The following is a 12,022-nucleotide window of genomic DNA, read 5'->3' as shown; positions in this document are numbered from 1 at the left end:
AGAGTGGATTGGGAGTCTTCAGACTGCCTGGTACTGCCTGGACTGTATTTTCCCTGCCTTCCCTGAACCTTTCTTGACCTAAGAAAAAAAGAAACAAAATAGTGGTCGAAGGCAGAATAGCAGCTTCCCATTAGTTTCTATGGACGGAAAAGAGCAGATACGGATCAAATGGTTTTCAATGCATTCCTATGGGAAATGCAGATTTGACCTGAGAACTTTTTGACTTGAGAACCACCTTCCAATACGGATTAAGTTCTCAAGTCAAGACCCCACTGTATCATTGTTTATAATATAGTATAGTTGCATCAGGATTTTTATTTAACCCCATTTCCAACATAGAATCTACCTTTAATTTACCACTGTAATTGTCACATTTTTCATCTCATAAAATATCAATAATAAAATAGCTGGTAGAACCTACATTTAATGGAGTGCCTGTCAGACTCACTGTCTCTCAGACTCTGTAGAGCGATCATTATCTACCCCATGCTCTCTCGAGACTCGTGTGAACTTATCTCTTACTCCCAAGCACTACTAAGAACAGTTTCTTTCTTTTTAAACAGCCAATATAAGGGCAACAAAGGCCCACACGGAGGTGAGGAAAGCACCTGTTCAGACTGCTGTTTTGGGACTACTACTAGGGATGCTGCCTAGGTGAATTTTTGGTGAATTCTGGGAGTTTTGGTCCCGAAAACATACTAGTCCCCACACATAAATGTGTAAACATGTGCCTGATGGCACAGTCAAAATGAGCTCTAGCATCTTGTCAATTAGGTACAATTAGCCATGGCAAGTAGTGCAAACCTTACACAAAGACCAATACGATTCTAGCCATTGTCATCGTGTTTCACCGTATGTGATCTTGGGAGGGCTGTAGCCTGAGGTTCATTCTCCAGATAGGACTAGGAAACAGTTCTGGCTGAAACCCTGTTGAGCTGGGCTGTGGGTAGGTGGGGGGGGGGGCAGCAAGATTTGACAGAGTTGCGCTAGATGGACTCAATAAAGGTAGCTTCCGATGTTTAATTGCCAGTGAAATCCTATCATATCGATCTGTCAGAAAACCCACTGTTTTCAGAGTAGTTTAATTCCCAGTTAATATGCCCAGGGAAGTTGTCAGCCCGGGACTCCTTTTTAACAAAACATCTGGTTCTGTGGATGGATCACATATTATTGATGTGTTGACTAGCAAATGAGAGAGACTTGGCAATGTGTCAAGTGAGGTTTCCTGAGAGAAGCAAGTGGGTACAGATTCCTTGTTGGTCACTGCATTACTCATGAGCCCCATGCCATGCCTCTCCCCCCCCCCCCGGTATAATGCAGCTTAACGTCCAGGTTATATGTTTAATGGGATGAATTAAATGGATAGTAAACTCATGTACCAGAGTAGGCTATGGAATAGATTAGAAAATAGAGCAGGATGGACTAAAAATAAACATGATTTTGAAAACAATGTTTTGGCCTTAGGCCTTTGTTACAGAACTAATTCTCATTTTCCATTACCTGTTTTATTTTTTTTGTTTTATTTTTTAGGGCTTCAAGGCAAAATGTTGCTTCTCATCTGATGGGAGGGCAGAGGAGATTGAAGACCTTTGTATTGTTTCCTCCCTCTTCTCTTCCCTGCCAATTTTCATTTCATAAAACACAAATCATGCCAGGATATGACTGAAAACAGTTTTACCAGCAGTGTTAATTGGCTTTCTCAGAGCTCTTTCCTCAAATGGTGGTTGAAGAAAAAGCTGGAAATGAAACAGTTATACCCAACAGTTGCGTTTTTAACTAGTTTTAAGAAAGTAATAGATTAGTCCCATGCAGTTAAGAACAGCTATTCTTCCTGGGTCAAAACTATGCAACCAGTTTTAGCAGGTTGCCTAAAAAAACTAAGGAAAGGAGGCCATCTTGTTTTTTTCAATATTCTGTGAGATATGCTAGCTAGATGAACAGATTATAACTACCGTATTTTTTCATGTATAAGATGCCCCCATGTATAAGAAGCCCCACACTTTTCTAACCCAAAATTTCTTTCTTTGCCAGAAAGTGAAGGGGGACAGCAAGGATCAAAGCGCTTTGATCCCTCCCCCCTCCTTACTACCTTGTATAAAATGACCCTCAATTTTTCCTCTAATTATTTTGGGGAAAGGTTTTATACACTGAAAAATACGGTAGTCCCTTTGTGGTGGTTGACTGAGTGTATTTGAACCTGACTCTCTTTTTTTCAACTTTCTTTCTCATTGTAACTTACTGATAGGAATCCTCTTGCTTAGTGCGGTAAGTTGCAACTAGAGTAAGCCCAATGAACCAGTGAGGGTTTGGTGAGCGAACACCTCCATACGTTCCATTGATTCACATGGGTCTACTCTAGATGCAACTTGGTATGCCAGCCCACAGGATTTCAACAAATATTTCATTCTTTACTCGGTTATTGTAAAGACATATACAGCACATCAGCTCAAAGTACTGTTTGACATAAGAAACAACAGGAACGAAATAAAAACTTCTTCCAAGAAAACTAGAACACATTTCGGGGTTGTTTTACAGAGACAGAAAATAGCAACATAGATGATGTCTTTGGACTTCGTGGGCAAATAGAGCACAAACTGAGCTTTCTTCGAAAAAATGTGCCCAAAGATGTCAAGCTTGTATTGATCGGACATTCGATTGGGTCGTACATTTCCCTTCAAATTATGGAACTTGCGCCGGAACTGGAGGTATGTTAGAGATGGCTTTCTTCTACTCTTCCCCACAACCCACCCAACATCCACTGCCTGTTTTTTCTAAAAGTGATCACAGCTTGTCTGAGATGGCTGGGGAAACTACTGTATTTGGTTTATGTAATGACCTTACAGTGTTCTTGTTGGTATTTATTGCAAACCCTGATGTGTATGTGGGATTTAAAGGTAAGTGATACAAGAATTTCTGTTGACACTGAAGCTGAGAGTTGATTCCTCCTTTATTTTTTGAATATGGGGATCCAGATGATCACATGTGTGTGCCATTTGAGAAGCATCCTTCTTTTTAAATGGCTTGATTCTCTACAACAGACCTGGGCAAAGTGTGGCCCGCGGGCCACACGCCCCGAGAGCCTCTCCTGTCCAGCCCGCCGGTTGCCACTCCTATCAGGCCTACCCATCGCCGTTCCTGTCCGGCCCACCCATCATCGTTGAGTGAGCTGGAGTTCCAGCTCCGGTCACCCAGCATAGCAGTAAGCAAAACCCGTGAGATCTGACGCTGGGATCTCATGAGTTTTGACTGTTACTCTTGAGCCGCAGGCTGCAGAGCCTGCGGCTCAAGGGGCCGGAAGCTATCCTTGCACTGGCATGGGATAGAAGACAGTCGGAGAGGAAGGCCGTGGGGGAATGGAGGACAGGTGAGTTAGCTCAGTGTCGGGGTTTTTTCCTCCCCTGCGGTGAACGAACTACAACACTCACATAGTTAACTCCCTAAAAAGTTCAGGGAGTTAACTATGTCAGCCTTGTAATTCGTTCACCGCAGGGCCTCACCCAATGGGGGCCTCTTACTACCCACAAATTGGGGGCCTATTACTACCCACCTCCAAACACAGTTCAGATTTTTCATGTCGCCCCCTATAGAAATTAATGGCCCACCCCTGCTCTACAATATAAATATGGTGGGTGGGGGGAGAGCTGATGCTTGGCCAACCATTGCAGCCCTCTTTACTGCAGAGAGACCTAGCCATTTAAGTGGATAGAACCCTTTAAAGGTGGCAGCTTTTTCTGTAAATCCGCTCTAATGCTCCAGAGCTGCCTTCTAAAGCACCCAATCCTTCATACTGTACTTACGTCCTGAACCACACTCTGTATTCATGAGGGTAAATAAATGTAACAAGGGAGGCAGCATACAATTGCCACAACTATAATGGCCTTCTAGAAAACAAGGAAACATTTCCATGTATGTTCTGATGTCAGTCTCGCTCCTGCCAGCTTCTTCATTAAATATTCCACCTACTTGTGAACATGAAACTGCACTATAATACAAACATGGAAACCTCTTATCTGTATATTTCTGCATAAATTAATCTTTTGTACATGCTCTTATTTATTTATTTATTTAATCTGAAGGCACAACAAAATGCAAACAACAATTTAGCATCCTCACCATAAGAGATCCAACTCTCCTATGATAACTAAGCTATCAAATAGTTCAGCTGCTGTCACTGAGTTTTGCAATGCTACATATAATGGTACTTGATCCACTTTATTATCAGAAATAGCTTAATTTTCAGAAGTAGGCAAAAAGGTCTCCCACTGTAGTTTCTAATTTTTTTATTATCAGTTTCATTATTTGTATTTAATAATTTAATATATTTAATAATATCAAAAGAGGCTACCCAGAAAATAGGAATATGTCTTCAACTTTGCTAAAATGGGTTACTGGATTCAATTATATTTGAATTGCTATCTTTTTTTAACCACCTGGCGCCATGGATGATGTTCGAAAAGTAATGACTTGTCATTGTATTGAAAGTATAGGTATGTTTAGGACACCTTGAGAGGGTACTGGATGCTTAAAGGTAACTTATGACATGCTGCACTTAAAAAGTGTTTGACGATAGAAAATATTTGCGTAAGCCAGAGCGTTGTGCAACTTCTGTCCCTTTGCCAAAAGTAAGTTAACTGTTTTGTTTTATGACATATGAAGTGTGATAATATGAAACTTGTGTTTCCATCTCTTCTTCTATTTTTACTGGAATATTTTACTCCCAATAGAATTCAGTCACATACGTGTAGTTTAGAAGCAGGATCACTCATGTGTGTGTGTTTGTGGATACTTTCACTATATTCTTTTATTGTAGAATTCCAGTTTTCATTTTGGTTCTTAAATGGACTGTATTTTTAAAAAGCTTTTAATGCTGTGTTTTTCTGGCTCTAAGCTGTAGCTGAATTGATGAATTTATTATTTTAGTAGGTCTCTATATGCTCACTGTATACTTGTTAGAAGTTTTGGTTGTGGCTTTTGGAAAAAAAAATCTTGAATCCTTTGATGATGTAGAAGAAAACAGTACTTTGAGTTGTTTCAGTTTCTGAATATTTATTTATTTATTTATTTATTTATTTATTTATTTATTTATTTATTTATTTATTAGATTTCTACCCCACCCCTCTAGACTGTGTCTACTCGACTGTGTCTACTCGATATAAATCTGTTCGTCCTAAGGATGCCACAAGATTTAGGGTTGATTGGTTTGTTATACATCTTGAAATACATCTACAGTACCTCTTTGAAAATTCTCTGCAGTAATGTTCTTCATCGAGGACTGTATGTGTAGGCACTATCATATACAGTGGTGCCCCATATAGCGAGGTTAATCCGTTCCGGATTAACCCTCGCTATACGGAATCATCGCTAAACGGGTAGGGGAAAGGTATTGGAACGCATTAAACTTCGTTTAATGCGTTCCAATACCTTCGTTACTTACCCGTTCAGCGAGGATTCCAGGTGCCGGCAGCCATTTTCGCGCCTTCGCTAAGTGAGGGCAAGGCGCGAAAACGGCTGCCGGCAGCCATTTCCGGGCTTCCGGCGGCCATTTTGGAACCGCCGATCAGCTGTTCGGCGGCTCCAAAATGGCCGCCGCAATACCCGATCTTCGCAATGCGGGTTTTCCCCATTGCGAAGATCGGGTGTGTTTCCGTATAGCGATCCCGAAAAAGGGATCGCTATACGGAAACATCGCTATACGGCGCACTCGTTAAGCGAGGCACCACTGTATAGGCACTTCAGTTCATGAAGTCTTTCTGCATCAGTACAGTGGGGTCTCGACTTACGAACTTACTCCGTATTGGAAGGCGGTTCGTAGGTCGAAAAGTTCGTAGGTCAAATCTGCATTTCCCATAGGAATGCATTGAAAACCATTTAATCCGTATCTGCTCTTTTCCGTCCATAGAAACTAATGGGAAACTAATGGGAAGCTGATATTCTGCCTTCTGCCACTAGAGGGGGATATTTTTCTTTTTTTCTTAGGTCAAGAAAAGTTCAGTAAAGGAGGGGGGAGGCAGGGAACAGTTTTAAAAGCACTTCTGAAATCTTTTTTTTTCAATGAAGCCAATTTTAAAGCATGTTTTAAAGCATGTTGTGCTGATTTTTTTCAGCACAAAGACACACAGGCAGGCTTTTTAGGTGCTGAGCAAGCCTTCCCAAGCCTCTTCAGAGCCAGCCGATCAGCTGTTAGGCGGGGAGAGGAGAGGGCAGGAGCAGAGAAAAGCACAAAATGGCTGCCAGGCTCCCTTCTGGGTGCCGGCTTTTAGCTGTTTCCTGCTCTTTTTCCTGCAGCTCGGGGGCTACCAAGGCCTGGTAAGTGACTTTCTTTTATTCATTTTTAGGTTTCTGACCATTTTTTCCCCTCTAGAAGCCTCTAAGGGGAGGGAGGGGGTACTCTTTTCCTGTTCGTAACTCGAGGGAAGTTCGTATGTCGAGTTGTTATTTCCCTATCGGGCGGGTTCGTAAGTCGAAAAGTTCGTATGTAGGACCATTCGTAAGTCGAGACCCCACTGTAAGTCGAGACCCCACAGCAAACACATGCTGTGATCTACACTTACGCAAACATGATATCCCATCATGTTGGGAATCATGAATGCCAATAACACTTACACAACAGTTTTTCTTCTTATAGGTGCAGTTTATCTTTCATTTCTTGAGCTTTACTTCAGTAGCACTGGAGTGAAGATGGAGAGCAAGACAATACTTGGTGACACAACTGCTATGTTGTGTGATGATCTATTATTTTTCATTGGCATTATGATTATTGGTTCCATTCCTTGTCAATTAAACTGATCCATTAAAAACCTACCCATACATACTAGTTATACATTTTTAAAGGGGTGTAAAAAGGAGAACCTATTTGTCCCATAGTCCTTGTAAAATTGTAAGTCTACTGTACATTTTTAAAATGTACCTATTCCCGCAAGAGTTCGGTAATTTCTCTTGGGAAACAACTAATATTTGAGCGTAAATTGGACCTGTTTGTTTCTGTGAAGTGTGAATTCAGCTGTGCAATGATGTTAATGAATGCTGTTACTTTAAAAAGAAACTGCTGTGTCTAATGCATTAAAAGTCTTGGGAAAGAAGTCAGTTACAACGGTCACAGAGTATGTCATTTTTATCTCTTCCCTCTGCCCTGTCCACATATTAAAATGATACGGTGGTGTGGTTGTGAGAGTTCCAGAACTGAAAAACTGGAGACTCATTTGGCGGTGTGGCCAGTGACCCACCTGCCATCTGTATGCCTGTGCGAACGGTGAGAAACTGATTCTGTCTGTTTTTTTAACACATCTGGCACAATTCTTGCAGTTCCCATGAACTGTTGAATGTAATGGTGAAAAGGAAAATGCAGCACTCTTTTCATGGATCCGTTGGGTTGGTATAGGTCCTTTTTCAAAGGGTAGCCAATCAGTTGTGTGTAGTCAACAAGGCTTTCTCTTTTGAAATGGGGCCTGGACAAGAACTATTTATTTATTTGCTTGCTTGCCTGCCTGCCTTACGTCTAGGTTACCTTTCTCCCAATAAATCTCTAGATAAACTATCTAGATTTTAATATAAGGTGTGCAACACAATTGCCATGTAACTCTTCTCTTAAAGGTAAAGGTAAAGGTTCCCTTTGACAATTTTTGTCCAGTCATGTTCGACTCTAGGGGGCGGTGCTCATCCCCGTTTCCAAGCCATAGAGCCAGCGTTTGTCCGAAGACAATCTTCCGTGGTCACATGGCCAGTGCGACTTAGACACGGAACGCTGTTACCTTCTCACCGAGGTGGTACCTATTGATCTACTTGCATTTGCATGCTTTCGAACCGCTAGGTTGGCGGGAGCTGGGACAAGCGACCGGCGCTCACTCCGTCGCGTGGATTTGATCTTACGACTGCTTGGTCTTCTGACCCTGCAGCACAGGCTTCTGCGGTTTAGCCCGCAGCGCCACCACGTCCCTAACTCTTCTCTTAGCCTGCTTTATTTCCAGCAAATAGAAAATCTCACCAAATGTTGTCCATTTATAGAATGAAGCTGACCTGCAAGAGCACATCATATTCTAGCCTGAGCATTTTCTGGAAAAAGGGCTTCTCTTTTAATTTGCCTAGATAGGCAGGGAATTATACCATCACTCAGAGGAGCAAATTTAGTTCACCCCAATACACTGATGCATCTCATTCATTAGGATCTATTACCCCCCGTTGGCCTTTTTGACTCCATTCAGCAACCCAAAGTCAGATGAGTCAAGCACGTCAACCCTAAGATGCAACACCTTTTGTAAGAGATATACTTTCCAAACTAGCAAATAGAGGCTTGTTAATCATTATCCATATCTGCGATTCAATTGGAGTTATTTATTTATTTATAAATTTTATAGCCTACCCTATATCACATGATCTCTGTGTGGTTTAGAGGGCTGTATGAAACAATTTTAAAATGTGAGATATTTAAAGCAATTTAAAATCAAACAGTTCAAAACACAAAATTAAAACATTAAAGCATGTTATTAAAACCTGTGCAGGCTACAATCTTCAAACTCCCCACCCCAAAGCCTGTAATAAATAAGTATGCTTTGGCTCGGCGCCTATATGCTGCTAATGTTGATGTCAGTTGAGCCTCCAAGGGGAGGGCATTCCATAGTCAAGGGGCAAAGGTCCTCCCCCATTGTCTCCACATAATGAACTGTACTCACTGGTAGGGCACCCCAGCAGATCTTCGTGGTAGAGAAGGAGAGGCAAAAGCAAGGTGTGCTGCTTATATACCACCCCATAGTGCTTCACGCGCTCTCTGGGTAGTTTACAATTGCCCCCCCCTGCACAAGCTGGGTACTCATTTTACCAACCTCAGAAGGATGGAAGTCTGAGTCAACCTTGAGCTGGCAACCTGGGATTGAACCCCGTGTTGTGAGCACAGTTTTGGCTGCAGTACAGCGGTTTAACCAAGGAGCCACGAGGCTCTTCTTCAAATATCCAGGTCCCAAGCCATTTGGGGCTTTGTAAATCGGTGTCAACACCTTGAACTCAGACTCAAAGTATTTGGGCAGCCAGTGGAGATCCTTCAGAACCAGTCTCATGTAGGTTTTGAAATATATTGTTGTTAGCAATCTAGGTGCTTCATATTGCATTAGCTGCAGCATCTGTGTCATCTTCAAGGGTAGCCCCACATATAGTACACTGCAGTAGTCTAACTGGGAGGTTGCCAGTTAATCACCAGTTATTGTTATTCTTGAAGGGCCATCTCTCTCTCTCTCTCTCTCCCTCCTTCTCTCCCTCTCTCTCTCTCTCTCATATACCCACATTCTTCCTTCCAGCATAGTTATATCACTGCACTTTTTTGAAACGACCTAGTGTTGACCTGTATCAACTGAACAAAAAGCAGCTCAGGCATGTACATAAGGGAGAAGAGGTGCTATGATCTGCACAGGTGCAGATGCATACAGTGGTGCCTCGCTTTACGAGCGCCTCGTATAGCGATGAATTCGCATAGCGATCCCTTTTCCGGGATCGCTAATGCGAAGGCATCGCGGCGGCCCCTATGGCCGAAATTCACATAGCGAAGATTGGTAAGCATTTCGCTTACCGACCTTCGCTTTGCAACCCGCGGATCAGCTGTTCGGCGGGTCCAAAATGGCCGCCGGAACAGCCGAAATGGCCGCGGGCAGCGTTTTCGCGCCCTTGGTAAGCGAGGGGAGGGCGCAAAAACGCTGTGCGCGGCCATTTCGGCTGTTCCGGCGGCCATTGTCGACCCACCGAACAGCTGATCCGCGGTCTCGCTACGGCCAAAATGGCCGCGCGCAGCGTTTTCGCGCCCTCCCCTCGCTTACCGAGGGCGCGAAAATGGCTGCCGGACCCAGAAAACATCGCTGTACGGTGAGTTTTTGACCATTTGGAACGCATTAAACATCGTGGCTTTTTTTTATCCGTACAGCAATGTTTTCACATAGCGAAGGTTAATCCGGAACGGATTAACCTCGCTATGCGAGGCACCACTGTATTTGTGAACTGACAGATGACAATCTGAAGAACAGTTTGTGAATGAGCATCCTGACTTTTAGTTTCACTTGCCAACCCGTTTTCCAAATGACATTGATTTATTTAGGAAATAAAATCTGCTTGCCAACTGGAAACCACAGGGTGCCTCCGGTACAGTGGAATTACTAAATTGAACGATCACTTACTAGTGTGGAAAACTGATCACAGATTATTAAAAATGTGATCCGCTTGTACGAAAGAAAATAAAACTCAGTCAAAAGATATGAAAGATGACTGAGTTCAGAGATACTAGACCAGAGTTTCCCAACCTTGGGGTCCTGATCCCCTAGGGGATGGGAAAGTGTTTTCTGGGGGGGGGTTCGGGGGTTGAAGCCCTTGTCAAATAATTTCTTCCTTGACCTTTCAGAGCAGGATATTAAAATCAGCATGCATGCATATGTATGAGAAACAGGCCCTTGGAGGAGAAAGATGCCTCTGCTTTCTGAGAAGGGATGACTTTACCCTCTTGAAATGCCTTTCTATGTAAATGTGGTGGAGTTGCAGGTTACTTGGCTATTATAAAACAAAAGCAACAACTTAGAAAAGGTTGGGAACCACAATCCTAAGCAGAGGGAAGAAATAAGCATTATCTCATATTCTCTAAACATGCAAACACATGGGGATGGGACATTTCTCTCCCCCCCCACCATTAAAGTGAAAGTAGCAATTATTTTTTGTCTTATACTGTATATTACCCAGTCTGATCTCATATACATTTATCCTGGTATATCTCACTTTGTTCTGTGGAACTTCCTTCCAAATAAATACAAAGATCGTAGCTGAATTTGATGTATTTGACTAAGTGATATGTGTATGATTTGTGCTGAAATCTTGATTGTAACATTGGGCATTATTTCAGAATAGTACAAAAGGCGATATAGTAAAATACTTCTGCTGCTATCTTTATCAACATCTTTTGACTGAGATTCTGTGAGCAGTGTAGAAAAATACAGTAAATGAAAGACTATGTAAGTAGAGGGAAGCTTTTTTCTGGGTATATACAGTCCCATTTCATCAGTGATGTCAGCATTATTAAATAAATAAATAAATAAATAAATAAATAAATAAATAAATAAATAAATAAATAAATATATGTACAAGATATTTCAGATGGGTGTGTGTCCAAGTCGTGATTCTTGAGATACGAAGCAAAGCTTAAGAAGCTGTGAGATGGATAAATCCCACTTAAAATAAATCCCAATGAAAATGGATGAAAAACATTTCAGTTCATTGTATTCTCGAAGGTTTTCACAGCTGGAATCCAATGGTTGTTGTAGGTTCAGGCTGTTTGGCCATGTTGTGGAGGTTTTTCTTCCTAAATTTTTGCCAGTCTCTGTGGCTGACATCTTCAGAGGACAAGAGTTAGAACTCTTTCTGTGTTCTGGTATAGGATGTGGGATCGTTGATTATTTGTAGCTGTGAGATCAGCTTTTTATCCTTTTCAAGAGATTGGGTGATTATGGTGATCAAGGTGTTTTTTGTTATGGGTTTATTGTTGTGATAAGGGGGAGATGATCACTGTGATTGATGGGTGTTGTTAGCTAGTCTTTTGTGTGCAGTGGTCACTGGTCCTTGTGACTGGGTAGAGTTTTTGCAGGCTGTATTTTTCAACTCTGGGAGCCAGGCTTTGTTGAGTTCTAGACTTTCTTTTTTGTTGAAGCTGTGCTAGTGTTTCTGGATTTCAGTGGCTTCCCTGTGTAGTCTAAGATAATGATTGCTGGTGTTGTCCAGTACTTCTGTGTTTTGAAATAGGATTTCATGTCCAGCTTGTTCCAGGGCATGTTCAGCTACTGCCGATTTTTCCGATTGTTTTAATCTGCAGTGTCTTTCATGTTCTTTGATTCTGATGTGGATGCTGCGTTTTGTGGTCCCAATATATACCTGGCCACAACTGCAAGGTGTCCAGTATACTCCTGCAGTGGTGAGGGGATCCCTTTTGTCCTTTGCTGACCGTGACAACCATTTCAGTTCATGCAACCAGGATGGCTGCAGGTGCTTTCAAGTTTGAACCCATATG

General features: G+C 42.2%; 1 protein-coding gene across 1 annotated transcript in view; it reads left to right on the top strand.

The window, feature by feature from the left end:
* Positions 1-12,022, top strand: part of LDAH (lipid droplet associated hydrolase) — a 93,866-nt gene that overhangs the window by 21,385 nt on the left and 60,459 nt on the right. The window contains exon 4 of the mRNA XM_073002151.2: positions 2,536-2,705. Within this exon, the coding sequence (XP_072858252.2) occupies positions 2,536-2,705 (170 nt within the window). The remainder of the gene's footprint in view (positions 1-2,535; positions 2,706-12,022) is intronic.

The sequence above is a fragment of the Pogona vitticeps genome, chromosome 1, assembly GCF_051106095.1.
Source record: "Pogona vitticeps strain Pit_001003342236 chromosome 1, PviZW2.1, whole genome shotgun sequence".
In the NCBI taxonomy this organism is placed as follows: Eukaryota; Metazoa; Chordata; class Lepidosauria; order Squamata; family Agamidae; genus Pogona; species Pogona vitticeps.
Note: the sequence above shows the minus strand (reverse complement) of the source record. Positions and strands in the feature narration are given on the sequence as shown.